Source organism: Antennarius striatus, chromosome 1 (genome assembly GCF_040054535.1).
Source record: "Antennarius striatus isolate MH-2024 chromosome 1, ASM4005453v1, whole genome shotgun sequence".
In the NCBI taxonomy this organism is placed as follows: Eukaryota; Metazoa; Chordata; class Actinopteri; order Lophiiformes; family Antennariidae; genus Antennarius; species Antennarius striatus.
The window spans coordinates 11,639,952-11,665,323 of NC_090776.1; the positions used below are offsets into that span (position 1 = coordinate 11,639,952).

Genomic DNA, 25,372 nt, shown 5'->3' on the forward strand with positions numbered 1-25,372 from the left:
TTTGACACAGAGACGCCTACCTCCTGGAGAGTGTCTGTGATATGGCCAACTGTTGTGAAGGGGTTTCTTTTCACCAGGGAAAGAATTCTGTCGTCCACCACAGTTGTTTTCCGTGGTCTTCCGGGTCTTTTGGTGTTGCTGAGCTCACCAGTGCATTCTTTCTTTTTAAGAATGTTCCAAGCAGTTGATTTGGCCACACCTGATGTTTTTGCTATCTCTCTGATGGGTTTGTTTTGCTTTTTCAGCCTAATGATGGCTTGCTTCACTGATAGTGACAGCTCTTTGGACCTCATATTGAGAGTTGACAGCAATTCGATTCCAAATACAAACTTCAAAGTAACTCTAGACATTTTGTCCGCTTGTAAATGAGATACTGAGGGAATCACACACACCTGGCCATGTAACATGCCTGGCCATGGAACAGCTGATCAGCCAATTGTCCAATTACTTTTGGTCCCTTAACAAGTGAGAGGCACATGTAGAAACTGTTGTAATTCCTACACCATTCACCTGATTTGGATGAAATACCCTCAAATTAAAGCTGGAAGCCTGCACTTAAAGCACGTATTGTTTGTGTCATTTCAAATCCATTGTGGTGGTGTAAAGGGCCACAAAGATGAAGGTAGTGTTGATGTCCCAATATTTATGGACCTGACTGTAAGGGAGACAGGAGAGGGGAAAGAAAAGAAGAAGTAACTGGGGGCTCCAGGAAGAATGGTACCAGAGAGACCTCATCACTTTAGGTAAGTTTTGTCTGTTGTTATATCATCGATGATACTGTTGGACTTCTCCTCAACCTATGTATGATTTGAATCAACAAATAAATATTTATGCTTATGTACTTTGTCCTGTCTTAAGGAAAACTCTCTCCACCATAACGCATTTGAATTGTATCTGTCATCTAGCCTATGCTATCCTATCTCATAACCTTGGAGGGTCGTCGGGGCACCACAGACGATCTGTGTAACAGCTCTCTCCATCACTCTCTGTCCTCAGCAGCTCTCATTGCTTCACAGAGTGTCAAATAAGTCAATTTTCTGATGCTGAACTCCTATCTATTATTTTGTCTCCCTTGTCTCCTGCTACCTTGTATAGTTTCTTTTAGGACGGTATTAGCAAGGCCTGAAGATCTGGTGATGTGTCCGTATTTGTCGTCATTCTCCCTATTTCTTACTGGTCATTTCTCCACTTCTCTGCAAGAGAATTCAGTTATGTTAAGTGTATTAGTCTCAGCTGCCTGGTCTTTTTTTTCCATATGCTTCTGCTCATTTTTTCATTTTGCTCCACCGCCTTCAATTTTTGATGTTACCTTTGTGTTTTTAGTCTGAGTACAACTCATCTTATTCTGCTTGTTGGGGTCCTCCTGTTTTGTCAGTGGAAAACCTAGCAAGGTGCTCATGCTCAGGGCGGAACTGGGATTGGTGTATACCTTCAGCTGACCAACTTTACTAACTATAGGTAGAAACTTTTAATGTTGATACAATTATGTTTATCTTATTGACATCAAAGTAAATATATGTCCAAACGGGCAGTACTAAGAATTTGTTTCATTAATTGATCAATGCAATGAAACTCAGTAAAAACTGAATATTAGCTAAAATAAGTTGACGACAGGCACCTTCAATGTAATTGAATGGCTCGTGTTGTCGTTTAACCAATTTTACTGACCCAACCAACTGTCTACATGCCTGGCAGCAGCTCCAGGGTCTACATTGTCTGACTCGTTTGCTGTTGTAGCAAAATGCTGGTTGATCAGTAAAGCAAAATTTGTGAGACACGTTAACGACATCACCATGCCTCGCCATTGCTTACAAACCTGATTAGATCTTGAATCACAGTTAGTTACCTTTCCCTCTAAGATCCATTGAGTTCGTACTGCTGTGGAGAGAGGTTGAGGTTAAACAGCTGATGGTGAGATTGTTTTCTTATTACCATTGTACTCTATCCCAGCTGGCTTAGGGTGTGAGGTGGGGCAAACTTTGGGCACAACGCCAGTGCGCAACAGAGCCACACAGAGACAGACAACCATGCACGTTCACACACTACGGGCAATTTTGGAACGGCCAATTAACCTAAGGCGCATGTTTTTGGAGTTGGAAGGAAGCCGGAGAACACGGAGAGAACCCACACGGACACAAGGTGGACAAGCAAACTCTGCACAGAGCAGGACTCGAACCCAGAACTGCATTTATGGCAATTATCAAAGTCCAAAAATCCTGCTTTCATTGTCTTTGAAGTTTGCTTAGTTGTCATGGAGATGAGTTGCTTTTAAAGTATGTTAAGTTTAAGCACACGCATACTAGAAGGGAGGTGGCATCTGTCAAAGCTACTGAAAACTGGTTCCTTGAGGTGTCTGTTGTTGTTTAGTGGACGCTTCCTGCTAGCAGAATGCATCAGAAAGGAAAAATACAGATCATCGAATGGGAGGACCTTGATAAAAGGAAGTTCTACTCTTTTGGTATGTTCGTGTCGGTGAGCATCCGGGCCACAGCCTACCCATTCGCTCTCATCCGAACTCGACTGCAGGTGCAGAAGGGCAAATCCCTCTATAATGGTACCTTTGATGCCTTCTTCAAGATTTTGCGGTCAGATGGCGTTCGAGGTCTTTATCGTGGATTTATGGTCAACCTACTTACTCTCATCTCAGGACAGGCATACGTTACAACCTATGAGCTAGTAAGAAAATATGTTTCCTACTATTCTGAGAACAATACAGTCAAGTCATTGGTGGCGGGTGGCTTGGCCTCTTTGGTTGCTCAAAGCATCACTGTTCCCATAGATGTTGTCTCTCAGCATCTAATGATGCAGGGCCAAGAGGAGCACCTCACCCGCTTTCGACTCAACACAGAGACTGGAAAGACCAAAAAAATGTTTGGGCAAACCAGGAACCTTGTGTCTCAAATCTTTGCTGCTGATGGTTTCCTGGGCTTCTACAGGGGATATGGGGCTTCTTTACTCACTTCCATGCCGAAAAGTGCTGTCTGGTGGCCTTTCTACCATTTTTATGCTGGTAAGGAGATTATTTTTGGTTTTTGACACCAATTGCACTGTCTCCAAAAACATCAAACTTGTGATTTATCATTTATTACCAATGACTGTGTTGTCAGTGTTTTTCTTAATTATTGATGAGTCAAAAAAAACTTCCCCAGATTTATTCATCAGTTTATATATGTAATACTCTACAGAACAACTTTCTAAACTGGCCCCCAGTGACTGCCCTCATCTGATTCTACAAGCTGTGGCCGGACCGTTAGCCGCTGTTACTGCTGCAACAATCACTAATCCAATGGATGTGATCAGAGCCAGAGTACAGGTAAACAGACATGCAGAATCAATTTGTCTTTTTTCTGGACTGAAACAAATATAAAAACTTCAATGCAGGTTAATTAGTATGTTCAAAGGTTTGAGATATTGCTGGCATGTAAGAGAGAAATGTCTTATGGAGCTGAAAGCCTCAACCGATTCTTTAGTTTATTTTGTTTGTGTTTTATCTCTTCCCCTGAGAACTGCCACCTTATTGTGGTGGGGGAGTCTGGGTGCTGTTGGAGGAAAGCCCGACTTCTTTCTATGCGTGTTCGTTTGATTTCGGGTAGTGAGAATGTTGGAGGTCCGAATAAAGGCTGGAGATGATGAACAGTCCTTCGAAACTTTATTACAGAATATTCTGGGCACGGAGACATACAGACAAGAGCTGCAGCGGTGCAAACGACTGCAAAGATAAGAGAGGATCACACATAATTTATTACCCTAAAAGGCAGGATTGTGGACGGTGAACCTATTGTTTAACCTCGAAATATCTGCTCTAAACCGGTTTCAGTTGGTACATCATGATCTCTAGGTGTTAACACAAAATGTCAAGTCGACAGTTTCACAAAATTATCTTAGAATACAGCATTATTAATCATGCGGACCTCGTGAGGACATATCTATTGCAGACAAAAATTGTTCACAGATACCGACAGTTATGCAAGCATTTCCAAATATGGTTAAATAGTAGATTTTTCATACAGAACCTTCATGACCTCAGAAAGCCTGGTGCCATCCTCAGAAGCGCTGAATGATTTGAGACACATACACACAGACAGAGTCTTCAGTGCCAGAATGATCCAGGGAACTATGTTGTCAGGGGCTTTATGCTCCTGCTAGGGTGTCTTTTGGCAAACAGGTGGCTGCAAGGAGCTGTGGTTCCAAGGTTTCTAGGGCCTGTCACGGCGGTAACCCCCGAACCCAGTGGTGGACACAGGAAGTAAGGAATGCCGTCAAGCTGAAGAAGGAGTCCTATCAAATTTTGTTGAATTTTGGGACTCCAGAGGCAGCTAGCAAGTACAGGCAGGCCAGGCATACTGCAGCCCAAGTAGTCGCGGAGGCAAAAACTCCGGTCTGGAAGGAGTTCAGAGAGGCCATGAAAGTGGACTATCGGTCTGCCTTGAAGAAATTCTGGCAAACCATTCTACACCTCATGAGGGGAAAGTGGTGCACAGCCAACACTGTTTACAACAGAGGCGGAGAGCTACTGACCTCGACTGAGGATATTGTCAGGTGGTGGAAAGATAATTTTAAGAATATCTTCAATCCCGCAACAATGTCTTACACAGAGGAAGCAGAGGCTGAGATCTCAGAGTTGGACTCATCCATCACCCAAGCTGAAGTCACCGAGGTGGTTACCAAGCTCCTTGGTGGAGTACCTCAAGTCTCTGGATATGCAGGGACTGTCATGGTTGATACGTCTCTGTAACATTGCATGGCAGTCGGGGACAGTACCTCTGGATTGGCAGACTGGGGCAGTGGTCCCTCTTTTCAAAAAGGGGGACCGGAAGGTGTGTTCCAACTATAGGGGGATCACACTCCTCAGCCTCCAGGGGAAAGTCTATTCCAGTGTACTGGAGAGGAAGATTAGACCTGTAGTCAAACCGCGGATTTAAGAGGAACAATGCAGTTTTGTCCCGGTCGCAGCACACCATCAAGTGTTCGAGGGTTCATGGGAGTTTGTCCAACCAGTCCACATGTGTTTTGTGGATCTGGATAAGGAATTTGACCGTGTCCCTTGTGGGACTGAAATAAGTTTCCTCTGTAGAGTGGCTAGGTGCACCCTTAGATATACGGTGAGGAGCTCAGTCACTCGGAAGGAGCTCGGAGAAGAGCCGCTGCTCCTCCAGCTCGAGCAGAGTCAGCTGTAGGGCTGTTTGGCCATCTGTTCCGGATGTCTCCTGGACACCTGCCTGGGGAGCTGTTCCGGGCATGTCCTACTGAGAAGAGACCTCGGGGAAGACCTAGGACACACTGGAGGGACTATGTCTCTCGGATCGCATGGTAATGTCTTGGGATCCCCCCGGGGGAGCTGGAAGAGATGTCTGGGGAGAGGGAAGTATGGGCTTCCCTCCTGAGACTGTAGCCCCCGCAACCTGGCCCAGATAAGCGGTTGAAGATGGATGTATGGATGGATGGATGGATGGCTGTGTTTGATCTTGTGGTGCTGAAAGCATCAACTGATTGTTTTGTTTATTTTGTTTGTGTTTTTTAGGAACAGGCAATTTGTTTAGTTGGACAATAAAATTAGTAAATGCAACAGTCAACCAACAGTAATGATGTACAATGTTGCTCATTAAGAAAATGAATTGATTAATTTAATTTGATTTAATTCTTGATTAATTTAATTCTACTTTTTAATTTTTAGGAATTTTATTAATCCCCAATGGGAAAAGTCTTTCTACACTTGATACAAAGACACATCATGCACGCACACACACACACACGCACGCACGCACGCGCGCGCGCACACACACACACACACACACACACACACACACACACACACACACACACAAACCTTGCTCACAGGCACTTCAGCAGTGTTCAGGAGGAGAACTGACATCTCTCTAGCTACCAGTTCACACTTCATTCTGTGGTCCACGCTGGTCTAGAACAGTGATGGGTGATGTGTCCAAAAAATGTGATTTCAGTTTAGAGGCAATTTATAATTTTTAATCATTTTTTCCCCCCATTTGTCCAGGCCTGTGTGTGAAAAACGTCATGGCTATGAGGTTTACTCAGTATAGATACTGCACAGTTAACCATTGATTCTAGTTTGGGGTTCCAAACAAACACACATTACAGTACTTTATTTGTGTTTGTTTTCATTTTAGGTTGAAAGGACAACAATTACCAAGACATTCAGACAGCTGATTGCAGAGGAGGGCTATTTGGGATTTACCAAAGGACTATCTGCACGCATCATTTCCTCCGTACCCGCTGCCATTGTCCTGACTGTTGGCTATGAGACCCTTAAAAGAATGAGTTTGCGGTCAGAGCTGGTGGATTCAAGACACTGGTAGACGACACCTGGGTGGAAAAAAACATGAACCACCTGCGATTGTAGGCCTCACATTGGATCCTGTTACAGCAATGGATGAAAGAAATGATGAAACAACAGTCTGGAGAAAAAGAAACTGAACCTGTGTGATCATACTGACATGAATAAACAGCAGACTCTGGTTTATACTTGACTGTGTTGGCTGCACAACGCAGACAAGTGATTCCAGCCTTAAAGCTTTTTTTTTTAAAATTTGGTCAGAATTTCATTGTATTACACATTTTATAATCCTGTTCAGGAATCATTTCAGTGGAGAAAACAGAGGTTGCAGGAAGGCTCTTACCAGTCACAACAGTTTGTGCAACTAACCAGATGGTGACTGCAGTACGTACAGTAATCCCTCGTTATAATGCAATTTCCTCCGGGATTAATAAAGTATCTATCTATCTATCTATCTACTCATGGTTAATGTGTTCCAGGACCACCCGCGAAACCCTCCCCATACTGGTATTAAACCCAGTGACATGCGGTGAGGTTCACGGCCGTGAGGCACCGCCGTTAAAGTCAGCTCTACGAGTCAAACAGAATGTCACATTTGCCAGTGAATTAGCAGCTTTTACTTTAAAAACTGGTTAAATACATTATAACTGTACCACACAGTTTGAACAGGGCAGGTCATTTCCCGATCTGAAGTTCAAAGCAGATATTTCATTTCTGATATTTGTCTGCTTTTATCAATTAAATCTTGTTTTGATCAATTGGTAGTCTAATATGAAGTGAGGTGAGGCTGCTTGCTACTGAACTGTGTCCTAAAAGATTTTTTTTACCAGTTTTTTATATCAGGCTGCCAATTTAATGGCAAATATGCCACTCTGTTTGACTCATAGAACTGACTTTAACATCAGCCGCCTTGAACCTCACTGCACATCACTGATTAAACCACCATATCTGTATTACCTTTTCCAACAGTTTTATAGACTGTTTAAAACACTTTTGTCTTACAGTAAAGTTGCAGGACAAACCGTGAATCTAAGAATGCAGTGTACACACGGATGCTGTCAGACAATAGTACACACATATGGTATCACGTGACTATCAACTAAAAATCCGCAATGTAGTGAAGCCGCACATCTTGAAGTGTGAATAAACGAGGGATTACTGTATTTACTTTGTACCAAAGCCAAAGCAGTCTTGGGCCATTAAAACAGTTTAAGTTATCGTTATTAGAAAGGTTTCATCTTGGGGTTGCCCTGATTGAAGCTTCACAACCCAGACATCGACCAAGTCCCTAGTTCTACATTACCCAGTAGTTGTCTTTGCAACCTTTACAAGCCTCAGAAGGATGCTGTACATTTTTTACTCTGACTTGGGGTTTGATCCGTCCATCTTCTTCGCCACTAGGGGCAGTCTAATGTTTTTTGAAAAGCAGGACAAGACTCTGTGGTCATTTATTGACTGTAGGAGTTTGAACAGTATCACAGTGAAAAACAAATATCCATTGCCAGAACACATACCATCTAGTTAAAATTAGAGAGGGTTCTGACTAATGGGCCTGTTGTGTTTCCAGGTAAAGATATGCTAAATCGTTGTGTTTGTTTACCTGGACGATATTTTAATTTTTTTTCGTTCTCTTGAGGAACATATTCAACAAGTCAGGTAGGTGTTGCAGTGGCTTCTGGAGAACACAACATTTTTTGGTATGTCAAGGCCGAAAAATGTCAATTTCATGTTCCTTCTGTGAGTTATCTGGGTTTTGTGGTGGAGAAGGGACAGATAACTACCAACCCTGCCAAGGTTCAGACAGTGGCCGACTGGTCCACTCTGACATCATTTGGACATACCACAAGAACCTCTCCTATCTCCTCTCTGCCCGTAGGTTAAAGAGTGGAGTGGCGTACAGGTGGTGGGTCGGTGATGGTCTGAGGAGGCATATTGATGGAGGGATGCACAGACCTCTACTGCCTAGGAAATGGTGCTCTGACTGCCATAAGGTATCGAGATGAAATCCTTGAACCCATTGTCAGACCCTGCGCTGGTGCAGTAGCTCCTTGTATCCTCCTAATGCATGACAATGCCCGGCCTCATGTGTCAAGAGTATGCAGGCAATACCTGGAGGATGACAGAATTGAAACAAATGAATGGCCTTCACGATCCCCTGACTTAAACCCAATAGAACATCTGTGGGACATTATGTTCAGGTCCATTAGTCCATTGTGGGGTGGTATCTGTGTGTCATCCTCAAGCTCGGGTCCTCTACCAGAGGCCTGGGAGTCTGAGGGTTCTGCGCAGTATCTTAGCTGTTCCTAGGACTGCTCTTCTGGACTGAGGCTTCAGATGTTGTTCCAGGAATCTGCTGGAGCCACCCTTCCAGTTTGGGGGTCACTGCCTCAAGTGCTCCTACTACCACGGGGACCACATTAACCTTGATCTTCCACATCTGTTCCAGCTGTTCTTTCAACCCTTGATACTTCTCAATCTTTTGGTGTTCTTTCTTCCCGATGTTTGCGTCAGCTGGAATCACCACATCTATCACCACTGCTCTCTTCTGCTCTTTGTCCACCACCACCACTATGTCCGGTTTGTTAGCCAGCAGCTGTTTGTCAGTCTGGAAGCTGAAGTCCCACAGGATCTTAGCTTTGTCATTCTCAACCACCTTTGGTGGTATATCCCATTGGGATTTGGGTACTTTTAGTCCATACTGGGTACATATGTTCCTGTACACTATCACAGCTACTCAGTTGTGCCTTTCCACGTATGCTGAGCTGGCGAGCATCTTACACCCTGCTACCACATGCTGGACTGACTCTGGGGCTTCTTTACATAGCCTGCACCTTGGGTCAGCTCTACTGCGGTAGATATTGGCCTGTATTGCTCTTGTACTTAGGGCCTGTTCTTGTGCTGCCATGATCAGTGCCTCTGTGCTGTCTGTCAGTCCAGCTTTATCCAGCCATTGGTATATATATATATATACTGTGTATATATATATATTTACTGTGTATATATAAAAGATATACTGTGTATATATATATATACTGTGTATATATATATATATACTGTGTGTATATATATATACTGTGTATATATATATATATATATATATATATATATATATATATATATATATATATACTGTGTATATATATATATGTATACACACACAAACACACACACATATATATATCTTCTTCTTTTCCTTTCGGATTTTCTTTTCAGGGGTCACCACAGCGAATCAATTGCCACCATCTAACCCTGTCCTTTTTGCCTCTTCTTCTCTCACACCAACTACCTTCATGTCCTCCCTCATTACATCCATAAACCTCCTCTTTGGTCTTCCTCTAGGCCTCCTGCCTGGCAGTTCAAAACTCAGCATCCTTCTACCAATATACTCACTATCTCTCCTCTGGACACCACCAAGTCTCCTTATCTACTTTCCTTCCAGATGACACACCAAGTACTCTCCTACCTGTCTCCCTGATCACATTAGCTGTAGTTGTCCAGTCATCTGGCAGCACTTCCTGACCACCCAGAGCCTGTATTAACTCCATCCTAAAAGTCATGCAACACTCTTCCCTTTTCAGCTTCCACAATTTTGTCCTCTGCTCTGTCTTTGTCCTCTTCATCTTCCTCACCACCAGATTCATCCTACAGACCACCATCCTATGTTGTTTGGCTACACTCTTGCCTACCACTACTTTACAGTCACTGATCTCCTTCACTGATCTCCATAAGATGTGGTCTACCTGTGTGCTCCTACCTCCACTCTTATAGGTCACCGTATGCTCCTGCCTCTTCTGGAAGAAAGTATTCACTATAGCCATTTCCATCCTTTTTGCAAAGTCAACTACCATCTGTCCTCGTGCATTCCTCTCCTGGATACCAAACCTGCCCATCACCTCCTCATCACCTCTGTTACCTGCACCAACATGTCCATTGAAGTCTGCACCAATGATAACTCTCTCACTTCTAGGTATGCTCTGCATCACTTCACCAAAGTCCAGCCAGAACTTCTCCTTCTCCTCCAGCTCACATCCTACCTGTGGAACATACCCACTAACAACACTGAACATCACACCTTCGATTTCTAGCTTCATACTCATCACTCACATTCCTAACAAACTCCTCCTTCAAGATAACTCCTACTCCATTTCTCTTCCCATCTACACCATGGTAGAACAACTTGAACCCTGCTCCTAAACTTCCAGCCTTGCTACCTTTCCACCTGGTCTCCTGGACACACAGTATGTCTACCTTCCTCCTCTGCATCATGTCAACCAACTCTCTAACTTTTCCTGTCATAAGGGGACCCCCTGCAACAATTGTTCAACCTCAGTCTGCGGCTGGGGAGGGTCCCGTCACTGTGGAAGACCTCCTGCATTGTCCCTGTACCCAAGAAAGGACGCCCTACTGAGCTCAACGACCACCGACCGGTCGCTCTTACCTCCCACGTAATGACGACCCTAGAGCGACTGGTCCTGGAGCTCATGCGTCCACAGGTGCAGGGTGCTATGGACCCTCTCCAGTTTGCCTATCAGGCCAAGGTTGGGGTTGACGATGCTGTCATGTACCTCCTCCACCGCACACTCTCCTACCTGGACGCCGGGGGCTGTGCCGTCAGAGTGCTCTTCTTCGACTTTTCGAGTGCCTTCAACACCATCCAGCCCCAGCTCCTGCAGGATAAACTGACCTCCATGGCTGTGGACCCCTACCTCGTGAGCTGGATTACGGGCTACCTAACGGACAGACCCCAGTACGTCCGTATGGGGGACTGTTTGTCTTCTATGGTGACCAGCAGCACGGGGGTGCCACAGGGGACCGTTCTATCCCCCATTCTCTTCACCCTCTACACATCAGACTTCAAGCACAACTCGGATACATGCCACATACAGAAGTACTCCGATGACACCGCGATAGTGGCATGTATCCGGGAGGGTGATGAGGGGGGGTACAGGGCATTGGTGGCTGACTTCGTGGAGTGGTGCCAACAGAACCAGCTCCAGCTCAACATCTCCAAGACAAAGGAGATGGTTCTGGATTTCCGGCGGGCACCTCCCTCTCCACAGCCGGTGATCATCAAAGGCAGTGAGGTGGAGGTGGTAGAAAACTATAAGTACCTGGGACTGCAGCTAGACAGCAGACTGGACTGGTCACTCAACTCCAACTGTGTGTACAAGAAGGGGCAGAGCAGGATGTACTTCCTAAAGAGGCTGGCCTCCTTCAACATCTGTCCTAAGCTCCTTTTCATGTTCTATCAGTCCGTAGTCTCCAGTGTGCTGTCATACGCCATTGTGTGTTGGGGTGGGGGGGCCAGGAAAAGAGATATGGACCGTCTGAACAGACTCATCCGCAGAGCGGGCTCAGTGGTCGGGCTGAGCCTGGACTCTGTGGATATGCTTCTGGAGAGCAGGACCATGTCTAAAATTAAGGCCATCATGAACAACACCAGGCACCCCCTACACACCACCTTCTCCCAGCAGAGAAGCACCTTCAGCGGCAGACTGCTGTCACACAGCGCCTCCACAGAGAGGCTGAGGTCCTCCTTCGTGCCCCGTGCCATCAGGGGGTACAATGACTCTCTCGGGAGGAGCGGGGGGGAGGTGGCGAGGTCAGCACGGGGTTGAAAATGGATTTAATTTAATTTAATTTAAATTTAATTTTATACTGTTGTATATATATATATATATATAATTTATTTATTTATTTTTTATACTGTTTTATATTTTAATTCAATTTTATACTGTTTAGATTTTATTTTATACTTTTTATATTTTAATACTGTAATATTTTTAAATTTTTATACTGTTTATATTTTAGTTATAGTTTAGTATATAAGTCCTGTTAGTGCTGCATGTGCCTGTCTGTTAGTGTAATGTATGTCTGTGGTATGTCCTGTGATATCAGTGTTTCCTTTTCTCCTGGTGTTTATCCAGTATTATTTGTTATGTAATGCCTGAGCAGTGGATATATGCAATTTCCTCCGGGATTAATAAAGTATCTATCTATCTATCTATCTATCTATCTATCTATCTATCTATCTATCTATCTATCTATCTATAATTCCAACATTAAACGTCCCTACTCTGAGTCCTATACTCTTGGTGCTCCTCTTCTCTCTCTTCGCGCGAGCACACTTTCCTCCTCTCCTTCTTCGACCAACAGTAGTCCAATTTCCACCGGCGCCCTGTAGGTCAACAGCGCCAATGGCGGTCATTGTTAACCCGGGCCTCGACCGATCCGGTATGGAAGTCATAGGTTTGTTTCGCATCTTTGATTTGGCAAAAGTTTTACGCCGGATGCCCTTCCTCACGCAACCCTCTGTATTTATCCGGGCTTGGGACCGGCACAATAAGACACTGGCTTGTGTCCTCTTGTGGCTACATTACACACACACACACACACACACACACACACACACACACACACACACACACACACACACACACACACACACACACACACACATAAAATCTTAAAAAGGGCAAACTGTTGCCCCTTATCTCCTCTCTGGTGAACCTGATGTTGCTACTCACAGAGTTGATATGTTGGGTTGTTTGGTGAATGTTTGCACTTCATGGATTCTGATCTTGACCCATGTGTCGTCCAGTCAACGGAACCAGTGGCTCGGTGCTGCTCCTCTGAACGGGGTCAGGGCCCTGTTCCACTTTTTCCGTGTACAAAAAGACCACATTAGGAGACACCGACGAGCCCGTGGCATATCCATGTTTCTGCCTGTAGAAGCTCCCTCTGCACCGGAGTACGAGTTCGGTACAACATGTTCCCCGCTTGACCTGATGGGGGCAGTAATACAATCATTGAGTATTCTATGATACTATAATACAAGAAGACGAATAAGAAATCCTCCTGCGTCATTCGTTCCTCACGTATTGTTTAAACCGAAACAGGAAGTGACTGTATAGCTAGCTGACTGGCTTGGATTCGCCTTATTTTTATGAGGTTTAAAAGTCAACACCCTTATGTTTATCTCCTTGACATCCAAGTAATCATCTGTGCAAACAGGTAGGCCTGAGAACGTGTTAACTGACCTTATCAATGCTGTGGAACTTAGGACGAACCGACTATTTCCATACAACTTTGACGACAGGCACATTTAATGTGACTGAATGGCTCCTGTTGTTGTTTCAGTGATTTCACTGACACGACCAGCTGTCTGCCGGCCTGACAGCAGGTCGGGGATCTACGTCCTCTGGCTCGTCCGTCGTTGTAGCTGAACGCATATTGGCACAGCTGACGGGAGACAAAATGCTGCTTGACCAGTAAAGCGACATTTGTAAGACACGTTAATGACATTTCCATACCTTGTCATTGTTTAACAAAACCATCTGGATCTTAAAAAACAGCCAGCTGCCCTTCCCTCCATGACCACTGAGTTGTCGTGCTGTGGAGGGAGGTTGAGGTGAAACAGTTGATGGTGAGATTGTTTTCTTGTTACATTTGTATTCACATATTATTTCAAAGTCAATAATATCAGAATGCTATACATTTATGGCAATTATCAAAGACAAAAAAAAATCAAGCTATCATTATAATTGAAGTTTGCTTGGTTGGAGATGTGACTATGTACAGGATGAAGACATGCATACTACATATGCATAGCTAACCAAAACATGGTTTTATTGACGTGTCTGTTGTTGTTTAGGTGACACTTCCTGCTAGCAGAATGCATCAGAAAGGAAACATCCAGATCATCGAGTGGGAGGACCTTGACAAAAGGAAGTTCTACTCTTTTGGTATTTTCATGACGATGACCATCCGGGCCACTGTCTACCCAGCAACTCTCATCCGAACTCGACTGCAGGTGCAGAGGGGAAAATCCCTCTATAATGGTACCCTGGATGCCTTCTTCAAGATTTTGCGGTCAGAGGGCGTTCGAGGTCTTTACCGTGGATTTATGGTCAACACATTTACTCTTATCTCAGGACAGACATACATGACAACCTATGAACTGGTGAGGAAATATGTTTCCTACTATTCAGAGAACAATACAGTCAAGTCATTGGTGGCAGGAGGCTTGGCCTCTTTGGTTGCTCAAAGCATCACTGTTCCCATAGATGTTGTCTCTCAGCATCTAATGATGCAGGGCCAAGGGAAGCACCTCACGCGCTTTCGACTCAGTTCCAACACAGAGACTGGAAAGACTAAAAAAGTGTTTGGGCAAACCAGGAACCTTGTGTCTCAAATCTTTGCTGCTGATGGTTTCCCGGGTTTCTACAGGGGATATGGGGCTTCTTTACTCACTTACATCCCTAACAGTGCTGTCTGGTGGCCTTTCTACCATTTTTATGCCGGTAAGGAGCTTTCTTTTATTTTTTATTTCTTAAGATCTTAAGCGTTAAGACATCAAACATGTGGTTTATCATGCATTACCTATGACTGTGTTGTCAGTGTATTTCTGCATTTGTGATGAGTTAAAAAGACTTCCCCAGATGTATTAATTGGTTAATCAGTTATTTATATACGTTTTATTCTACAGAACAACTTTCTAAACTGGCCCCCAGTGACTGCCCTCATCTGATTCTACAAGCTGCGGCTGGACCGTTAGCTGGTGTTACTGCTGCAACAATCACTAATCCAATGGATGTGATCAGAGCCAGAGTACAGGTAAACGGACAGGCAGAATCGATTTGTCTTTTTTCTGGACTGAAACAAATATAAAAACTTCAATGCAGGTTAATTAGTATCTTCAAAGGTTTGAGATATTGCTGGCATGTAAGAAAGACATGTCTTATGGTGCTGAAAGTATCAACTGATTCTTTATTTTGTTTTTGTTGCATAGGAACAACCCATTTTGTTGAGCTACCATTTTCCTATGCCATTAGCATCTTCAGTTCAACACTGGACTGTGACAGTGATAGGTCACACGTCCAAAAAATTAGATTTCATTTTGGGGGCACTATATGGTTTTAATAATTTTTTCTATTAAATACAGAAAGACTGAAATTTTTTGTCGAGGCTTGTCTTTGAAAAACATCATTGCTGTAAGGTTTACTCAGTGTATCTACAGTGAGTAAAATTATAGTTAAGCATTGATTTTCATTTGTGGTTCCAAACAAAAGCACATCAATCAATCAACTTTTATTTACACAGCGCTGAATTACGTCAGCAGACATTTCAAAACCATTTTATAGACAGAGAAACCCAACAGAATCCTCCAGAGCAAGCATAAGCTCACAACATGTACTGCATGTGTGTTTTTTAAGGTTGAAGGAACAACTTCAATAACTGAGACGTTCAGGCGGCTGATTGAAGAGGAGGGCTATTTTGGATTTACCAAAGGACTATCTGCACGAATCATTTCATCCATACCCACTGCCATCGTTCTTGTCGTTGGCTATGAGACCCTAAAAAAAATGAGTTTGCGGCCAGAGCTGGTGGACTCAAGACACTGGTAGACGAAACCTGAACAGAAATCACAATGACCGCACGCCATTGTAGGCCTCAAACTGGATCCTGTTACAGGACTGGAAAGAAAGAAATGATGAAACAACAGTCTGGAAAACAAGACACTGGACGTGTGTGATCATGCTAACATGAATAAACAGCAGACTCGGCTGAATGGACCAGGTTATAATACTGGACGATGCTGAGAAATTATTGCAATCTTCAAGCATTTTTCTTTCTATTTGGTCAAAATGTCATTGTATTACGCACTCCACAATCCTGCTCAGGAATCATTTCAGTGGTTGCAGAAAAAACAGGTTGCAGGGAGGCTTTTACCAGTCACAGTAGTATGTGCGACCGACCAGATGGGGACTGTAATAAATTGTTGCTTTGTGCCAAGGCCAAGCAGTCTTTGGTCATTAAAAACAGTTTAATTCATGGTTTGTAGAAAGGTGGCGTACTTAATCAAAAATGGTTTACATCGGCAGTAAATTATCAACTATAGTTCATTTCTTCTCATTCACAAACTGGGTTCTTGTTCTCTTGACTTTTTTTTTGATGTTTTACATTTTTTATAGTGTGATGAAAAGTCTGCTTCTTGTTTTATTTGGTGAGCGCAAGTGGGAAGGAAGATGGATGTGAATAATATGGCAGTTTTATAAATGTTTTTAAATAATAGTCATCCTTCACTGTGCACAGTCATAGAAATAAATTAATTATTTTATAAACCAAATAAATACAGGGCGATATATTCTCAGCATTAGAAGATTTTGCAGTAATCAACATGGCTAATAAATGGCTCATTTGTTGTGGGGGTTAGGGTTTGGGGCTAACCAGGAAGTGGGGCATGATTGAAGTTTAACCTATGAAATGGGAGAGACTGGTGAACTGTAAGGTGGAAAACAATGCTTTTTCTTCACGGAAATATCCAAGTGCAATATGTTTTTTTCTTTCCTGCACACAATGTGATTGTATAGTTCTTGTGTACTCTGTGCATAACGATTTAAAGTAATAGATAATACCTTATTTATTTTCTGTATTTGGTGGGCTTGGTGACCAAACTTTAAGTTTATTCTCATTTGTTTAATTAAGATAAATAAGTTAAGGTGTTGTGACTCCTGTTGTTCCCTTCTTTCGAAACTTTTGGTTTTTAGAAAAGAGGAGTGTTTGATACCCTCACTATACGGTCGAGAAGATCTTATGATATCGCTCCTCAGACTTTCATGCAGTGGCACATTTGCACAACTTTGTATGAGGCAGTCTAATCTGTGGTAAAGAAAAACACTGATATGTCTTTCGTAAGATCCACCAAATTCTGATTTCTTTGCACAACTTTCAGAAACTAAAAGAAGCAAAGATGTCAGTGAACAACATAAGGGACATCAGTTGTAACGCAGAACTCGATATGTGTCCTATGATATGTGATGTGATATGTGTCCTCAATGAAACACTGCTGTTCAATAAATTATTTGTGTTATTACTGTAGTTTATAATTACTTTCTGGGTTTAAAGAATCCAGCGCGGACCAGCTGATTGTGATTGTTGGACACATGTTCAATCTGAGTCTGAAGCTGAGGAGGGTGCCACAGCTGTGGAAAACATCATGAACATCATCAACATCACCACTGAATTCAAAATTTTACCCTGACCTACTTGCACAGGCCAAAGATCAAAGCTAGTGCTCTGACCTATCATTGGTCAAAGCACTAGCTTTGATCTATGGTATTACTCACACTGGCCTTCTCCCAAGACTTTCTATCTTATCTGGTTCCTGACTGTAAAAAAAGCTGAAATTTGACCTTGACCTAGTTTTCTCAAGGTCATCTTCTAATTTTCATCCCCTTTGCTGCCCGAGTAATGTGCTTTTTGTTTCATCTTTATATTTGCAATGGTTGCGAAGATATTTGGTGGACATACGGACAGACAAACAGACAAACGAACACTGACATTACATCACCGCTTCGAAGCGGGATGTAACAATTCAGAAAATAAAGCAAGAAAAGTATTTCTGAAGCTCACATTTTTCTGCTGAGAGTTTTTTGACATACGTGGTTTTGTTGAGGACTTTGACAGCTAAAGTGAGAGCAGAGAACGGAGTCATCTCTCCTCCTTGTAATCCTGCTTCAGCATGGACACTGCAGCCTGGAGCCAAGAAGTCATCATATTTAGAAACAAACAGGAAAGCATAAATCCTGATGGGAAGTTTGTTCTGCTTCAACTTTTTCAGTTTGAAAGTTTATATTTCTGATAGTTGGGTCCAATCCCAATTCCGTTTTTTAACCCTACCCCTCACATTCTGATCTGCCCCTGTAAATAGTTTTGAGGGGTAGTGATTGAAGCCTTTATGTAGGAAACAGGTAAGGAGCCATTTGTCACATCATCAGTCGGTAACACTACCCTACTTAATAACACAAAATGGATGGATATGGACCGATGCTCAGGCTCGGGGGAATTGGGATTGGTATATACCTTCATTAGACCTAACTTACCAGTTATAGTTCGAGAAAGGATAAAGCCATTGCTAACAAAATCACAAGCCTAAATAATGTCAGACAAAATAAAGCATGAAAGTACAAATTTATTCCCATCAGAATCAGAAAACACCTTATGAGGTATCCATTACTCTGATTATGAGAAACTATCCTTATATAGTTGAAAAACTGAATTTATGTGCTATGATGTCAATGCAATGGGAGCAGTGGTCCAGTACACAGGATGAAACTTTGGTGAAGCTATTCTCCTCTCAGCTCATTGAAGCTAAAGTTAAGCTAGCTACATTCAAATCAATAAAGTTACTCATGTTATAGATCTTCATGGTCACTTCAGACTCACAGCACTGTTGTTTCTGATACAAGTTTTTGCCTCCATAGTTTCCACTGGGGTCACTTTGGTACAGATGGAAACCATAGTATTTGTCCCAGCCCATGTACAGCAGAGAAACACCAAATGGCCTCTTCCCTGTCAAAACACACGTCTGTTACAAAATGTTGAAACCCGTTTGTATTTTAATGGAAAATAAGAATGTGCAACATTTGTCAAACTTGATAACATGACTATTGTGTTACAAGCATCTTGGGTGGACAACGCTGATCGTACAAATGATTCGTTGAGATAAAATGCTTTGATAGCAGAGGATAACCACTGCTGTCCATCTTACCACCATACAGTGTGTACGCCTGCTTGATGTCACACAGTGTAGTCACAAACTGTTCACAGGGTATTTGCTCTTGGTACAAATATCTGAAGGCAAATTACACTGATCAATGTTTGGTTTACACGTAAGAAATGGGTAGTTTGAAGCAAAACAATAAATTCCATTATATGTTACATTACAATTCAAATTGTACTCATTTAAAACAAAAATTTGCATGTAAACTATGTAAACGAACATCCTCACTAAAACATCCATTCAGATTTTGAAACTCACCTCTGTGCAATTAGTCGCAACTCATTTGTCAAAACATTAGCATCTTGGTGTCATCAAGTAATTTGTGTACGGTATGTTGCGTCTCTCTGCAGCTGAGAGGACTCCATCATTTGCTAGAATCCCAAAGCACGGCCCAGCGGCTTCCATTGCATAAATGATTCTTTAAATATATACATATATACTGTATATGCACACACGCACACACACACACACACACACACACACACACACACACACGCACACGCACACACACACACACACATACAGTATATACATAGAAAAGACTTGGTGGCGGAATGAGGAGGTACAGGATTGTATACAGAAAAAGAGATTAGCTAAGAAGTAGTGGGACACTGAGAGGACTGAGGAGAGTAGACAGGAGTACAGGGAGATGCAGCGTACCGTGAAGGCAGAGGTAGCAAAGGCCAAACAAGGGGCATATGATGACTTGTATGCTAGATTAGACAGTAAGGAGGGAGAGACTGATCAATACAGGTTGGCAAGACAGAGAGACACAGATGGGAAGGACATGCAGCAGGTTAGGGTGATTAAGGACAGGGATGGAAGTCTATTGACAGGTGCCAGTAGTGTGATGGGAAGATGGAAAGAGTACTTTGAAGAGTTGATGAACGTGGAAAATGAGAGAGAACAAAGACTAGAAGAGGTGACTGTTGTGGACCAGGATGTAGCAAAGATTAGTCAGGATGAAGTGAGGAGGGCACTGAAGAGGATGAAGAGTGGAAAGGAACTTGGTCCTGGTGAAATACCTTTGGAGGTATGGAAGTGTCTAGGAGAGGTGGCAGTAGTGTTCCTGACTGGGTTGTTCCACAGGATCTTAGATAGTGAGAAGCTGCCTGAGGAATGGAGAATTGTGCAGGTGCCCATTTTTTAGAACAAGGGAGACGTGCAGAGTTGTGGCAACCACAGAGGAATAAAGCTGATGAGCCATACAATGAAGTTATAGGAAAGAGTAGTTGAAGCTAGACCAAGGGTAGAAGGGAGCATTTGTGAGCAGTAGTATGGTTTCATGCCAAAAAGAGTACAACAAATTCAGTACTACAGATTCAGTACAGATTACAGATTAGAGTACTACAAATTCAGCATGCTCTCCTACCTGGGGCTGTGCCATCAGAGTGCTCTTCTTCGACTTTTCGAGCGCCTTCAACACCATCCAGCCGAGGCTCCTGCAGGATAAACTGACCTCCATGGCTGTGGACCCCTTACCTCGTGAGCTGGATCACAGACTACCTAACGGACAGACCCCAGTACGCCCGTATGGGGGACTGTTTGTCTTCTATGGTGACCAGCAGCACGGGGGCGCCACAGGGGACCGTTCTCTTTCCCATTCTCTTCACCCTCTACACATCGGACTTCAAGCACAATTCGGATACATACCACATACAGAAGTACTCAGATGTCAATGCGATTGTGGCATGTATCCGGGAGGGTGATGGGGGGGGGGGTACAGGGCATTGAAGGCTGACTTCGTGCTTAGGGCAGATGTTGAAGGAGGCCAGCCTCCTCAGGAAGTACATCCTGCTCTGCCCCTTCTTGTACACGCAGTCCGAGTTGAGTGACCAGTCCAGTCTGCTGTCTAGCTGCAGTCCCAGGTCTTTGTGTGTGGTTCTACAGTGCACTGCCGTTGTGCCCAGAATGTCCCCCGCCTCTATGCCATCCGAGTTAGGCTCCGCTACGGCGGATGAAGTGGCAGAAGATGAAGGAATTATAATCTATCAATAAAAAATAAGTTCCTAAATAGAGAAAGATCTTACACGTGCGTTGCTCTGTAACAGTGAGCTCCTGGGTGGTGAGATTGCTAACACCAGGTGTGTTGATTGGACAGCTGCATCAGAAGTGAAAGATGACATCAGATGTGTGAATGGGACAGTAAAAGTTGATAAGAATTAAGTTGTACAAGATTCCACAAGAATTATTTCAGGTCATACTGTGTGACCTCACTTGCTGAAGAGTGGGGTAGTGATACAAAAATTGCAATTTCTTGAAATTACAGAAAAAATAAATAAGAATGCAAATGGTTTCATGTCACGAACATGTGTTATGAGAAATACCCAGAATATAAATATCTTACTTTTCATTTTGAGGCTCTTAAAAAACAACACATGGAGTCATTTTTGAACCCACCTGTGCATCTAAGGGTTAACATATAGAAATAAATTCTCACCAGATAAATAAGCCATAAAAACCAACATACATATGTATTTTCCAAAATATTTTATAGAATAATATGAAGACTTTTGCTTCACAATTGGAATTAAAAATCTGCTTACATGTTTCCTTTGAATCTCACTTTCATGGACAAGTGATGTGACTTGTTTAGGTGGATTTCTACATGATGCAAAAGCTAAACCATTTGGTGTAATAACAGGAAAATATAATGTGTGTCTGTCCATTTGCTGTGTGTTGACATGCTGTTCACCACAGCAGGTGATGTTTTATAGATTATTGAAAATACTGTGTATTCAAATCAGCTTGCCATTTCCCTAAGTGATCAGTGTCTTTTTTTTCTCTATTGCAAAGTGCATACACAGATACAAAAACCCATAGCGAAGACCCGATTGCATGTGACAAAATTATAACTTTATGTTTTATTAAACATATACCAGAATACAAGATTTTAAAAAAATTTATTTAAGTATCCATATTTTAATTCTGCTTTTAATTCTGCTTGTCCCTCCAGTAGTTAGTACGCATGCCCATAACAAATACCATAGTGAACAAGCTGATGGATGTCAGACCTTAGATCAAATGCACAAGGAGAGCAAACATTTGTTCGGTTTATTTCCACTTCATCAGCTCAAAATCCACTTACAGAGGTGTGTATTAAAATCACTGATTTAGTGTTTGTTTTTTAAGGAGGAAAAAGGATGATGACAGATACGATTCAGGTGCGTCTCCTCATCTGCCTGCCTGAAACTGAACCTGTCTCCTTGTCACAGAAAATCTGAAACACCTGCAGGCAGGGAAACAAAAAACAGGAATGAACAGAACACAAACACGAAACACAGGATCATCACATATATGCCTGTTTACACTTCAGTATTGTAGACAGTTGCACAACAACACCACCCTGGAAATTTCAGCGAGGGGATTGTCCTCAAACTAAGGGAACAAGTGTACAGTACATTACACTAGTAGTTGAACGCCAGACTGCCTGTATCTTCTCATTCTGACGTGTGCAGCCTCTTGACTACTTTCACGTTCCATAATACTGTATATTTATTATCCTTTTTTCTGCCCCGTAGGTCGCGGGTTGCTAGACATATAACGGGGCCACACAGCCAACACATGGACACACTCACACCGTTGGACAATTTTGTGTGTCCAGTTCACCTCTGTTGCATGTTTTTGGGATGTGGGGGGAAGCCTGTGTACCCAGGGAGAACCCACAAAGACACAGGGCGGACATACAAACTCTGCACAAAAAAGGAACTAAACCCGGAATCTTCTTGTACTACTGCACTACCCACTGCAACACCATGCTGTCTATATGATGTGTATGAGATATTACATTAGCAGGACCCATATAAATTACACCGGTGTTGTTAGATGTTATTTACAAGACTAATGTATTTCAATTATAAATTCATTTCAGGCAGAAGTTCTCTACAGTGTGTTTTTAGAAACTTCTTCTGCCTCGCTTGCTTGTTATAATTGTTTTTAGAAACCATCATTCATCAGTGTCTGTCTCTTTGTAATTGATTTGCAGTGGGGTGCAGGTCTGTTGGTACAGTGCTGTATGTTTTTGATCCAGCGTCTCTTCCAAAAATCCAAATTTGCAGATTGCTGAATCCAACTCTCCTGAATCAGATCTGGTGATTTCTTGTCTAGATTCATCTTCTGCTGTTTTTATACTCTTTTTCTCTTTCTTCTCATCCTTCTTTACCTTTTTTAAGGTGTACTGTAGCTCGTTCTTACATCGGCGTAGGAATATATCACGCGATTTACAGGCAATCATTGTCATTTGAACTTTCCATCGGATGTGGTCAAAGTCAGGAAGTGGGAACTCTGGGACTAATATAGGAGATGTTGTTTCATCAGCATCCACTGGGCTTTTTGCTCCTTCATTGCCACCTTTTTGTAAAGCATTGAATTGCTGAGCATCCCATGAATCTTTTCCAAGGAGGCCTAAGTGCCATCCTGTGTTTTTCCATAACCTGACTTTGCAATCCAACCCTGCAGTAAATACATTTTTACAAGCTGGGTCACACTTAACACTCACCACTTTTGTGCGGTGAGCCCGCCAGGAATTCAGCAGAGGTGGTATACGTAATGATACTCTCCATCCATTTATGTCTTCAAATGGCCCTTTGTCTTTTGGTCTTTTAATACCAAATTCTGTAATGTCCCACAGATAAATATTTCCGATGCTATCTCCAATTAGTAATATCTCTTCGTTGGCATCAGTTGACATGGTAGTGACAACTGCATCTTCCTGCTCCACTGCCCTGAACTTTCCCAATGGACCTACACTGGCAATGACAGACCATGCACAGATGTAGTCATCTGCAGAAACCAACAGTGTGGCTGCGTTGACTGGATCATTTCTAGTTCTTAGAAGTAAACTCTGTGTAGATTTTGTACTACTGTCACTATTTGTTTCTTGACTCCCCTCGAGAGACACAATCTCTGTCTGGCATTGAGGATTTGTAGGGGGATTAAGCAAGTAGAGAGCCTGAGCTGTCTGGGAGACTTCCCACATGACAATATTTCCATTACTAGAGACAGTAACCAGTGTCTTTTCATACCCATCCATTGTTGAAATATCATTTAAATCACTGTGTTCCATAAACTGGATGTCAAATTCCTTCATATCAAGACTGAAAATGGTCTTGGAGTCTTTTCCAGACACAAAAATCCTATTGTTTAAGCATACAACATTTGTCATTCCATCTGGCAGAATCATAGGACAAACAGCAGTCTCTATTCCACTGTTAAAATTCCACAATTTCAATGTCCCATTTTGTGAAACTGTAATCAGTCTACGCTGTGGTTCATCAAATGACATTGCAGTTAGCCCAACCTGATCTGGTGTGACCTTGAATTCAAGGAGTGGATGTCCTGTTAAGATGTCCCACAGTATCACAACACCAGTCTGACAAGCAGTGATTACCTGCTTGAAAAAGTCATGATATAGAACATTACAAATGGGATTATCATGGGATGTTAACGTATTTGCAAAACCATCCGTTCCTTGTCCTAAACATGTTGCAATATTTGAGTTAGCCAGTATTAACGCATTGTTATGTGGGCTATAATATATGCTAGAGATTGGGTCACTTCCCATTCCTTGAACATGCATGCTTTGCAAACACAGCCAGGCATTTTGTGACCACAAACGCACATTCATGTCCTTAGAAATACTGATAATTGTTCTGTTGTAGTGATTGAATTTGATGTGGGTAATCGCTGTGGAATGCCCCATTACTTTATTTTGGCATATGGTTGTGTGTGGAGTCCATATGCGCAGTATGCCATCTTCACCACCTGTCGCCAGAGACTCAACAATTGGTGAGTAATCAACACAATTAAAAAACTTTTGCCTGCTATGGTAGACTTTTTTAGTAGCTTTGTGTTTAGTAGCTTTGCTTCTGTGTGCCTTGGGCAAGGCAGTAAGAGCCATTGTCTGTGATGATTTGCTACACATGGCAATTGAATCAAGGGATGGAAAGTATAGTATTTGGCTGCAAACATCCTGAAAAATGGGGACTTTAAAGCATAGAAAGTCTTCATGTGTATTTCTTAAGAGGTTTACCTGATATACTGTTGGATACTTCATCAGAGAGATTTTCTCATATGCTTCTTTACAGAAGAGGCCATTTGTTTTCACCCAGTAGCTGATAAACACAGATAAATTTCCACATATATCACCAAAAGAGAACACTGCTTTAGAGTCTTTAAACCAGTAGTTCATTGCATTCACTGTGTCTTTGACTAGCATAGCATGATTCACTGCAAGATGTATAACATTCTCAGTGTATTTGTAAAATAAGAGTTCATCCCCCAGAGTAGAAACAGCCAGCTGATTGACTTGTTCAAGATACAGCATGTCAGTTACACAAATTTTCTTAAATCCTAAAGTATACTTGTTTTCTTCTAGACTCAATTCAGTTGTTAAATGTCTATCAAAATTGTCTGTCCAGGAGGTCAACTTACCATTTGCGCTGATAGAGATGTATTGACCTTTCTGGTAAGACCTAAGTTGTTCCGTTGAACTCTTG

General features: G+C 42.5%; 3 protein-coding genes and 1 pseudogene across 5 annotated transcripts; 2 read left to right on the top strand and 2 right to left on the bottom strand.

The window, feature by feature from the left end:
- The first annotated feature begins 2,388 nt into the window (after window positions 1-2,388).
- On the top strand, window positions 2,389-6,332 carry LOC137599077 (solute carrier family 25 member 44-like). Its single transcript, XM_068319758.1, has 3 exons — window positions 2,389-3,010; window positions 3,186-3,313; window positions 6,144-6,332. Exons 1-3 carry the CDS (start codon window positions 2,389-2,391, stop codon window positions 6,330-6,332), a joined length of 939 nt encoding a protein of 312 aa, XP_068175859.1.
- Window positions 6,333-13,193: 6,861 nt separating this feature from the next.
- Window positions 13,194-17,161, top strand: LOC137595755 (solute carrier family 25 member 44-like). Of its 3 annotated transcripts, none has more exons than XM_068316024.1 (5): window positions 13,194-13,324; window positions 13,451-13,736; window positions 13,965-14,613; window positions 14,799-14,926; window positions 15,526-17,161. In XM_068316024.1, exons 2-5 carry the CDS (start codon window positions 13,734-13,736, stop codon window positions 15,715-15,717), a joined length of 972 nt encoding a protein of 323 aa, XP_068172125.1. In that variant the 5' UTR covers window positions 13,194-13,324; window positions 13,451-13,733; the 3' UTR covers window positions 15,718-17,161. The 3 variants fall into 3 exon arrangements, with proteins under 3 accessions (XP_068172125.1, XP_068172141.1, XP_068172133.1); XM_068316032.1 differs by having other exon boundaries at window positions 13,245-13,324; window positions 13,666-13,736; XM_068316040.1 differs by lacking the exon at window positions 13,451-13,736 and having other exon boundaries at window positions 13,242-13,324.
- A 99-nt stretch (window positions 17,162-17,260) lies between these two features.
- LOC137590163 (proteasome subunit alpha type-4-like) lies at window positions 17,261-21,283 on the bottom strand (annotated as a pseudogene).
- Window positions 21,284-22,480: 1,197 nt separating this feature from the next.
- Window positions 22,481-24,894, bottom strand: LOC137595513 (WD repeat-containing protein 64-like; the record flags this gene model as incomplete). The annotated part of the gene is made up of 2 exons (XM_068315690.1): window positions 22,481-22,518; window positions 23,931-24,894. Coding segments are annotated over 2 exons (1,002 nt in total), but the record flags the coding sequence as incomplete, so codon positions are not given.
- Between the last annotated feature and the right edge of the window lie 478 nt (window positions 24,895-25,372).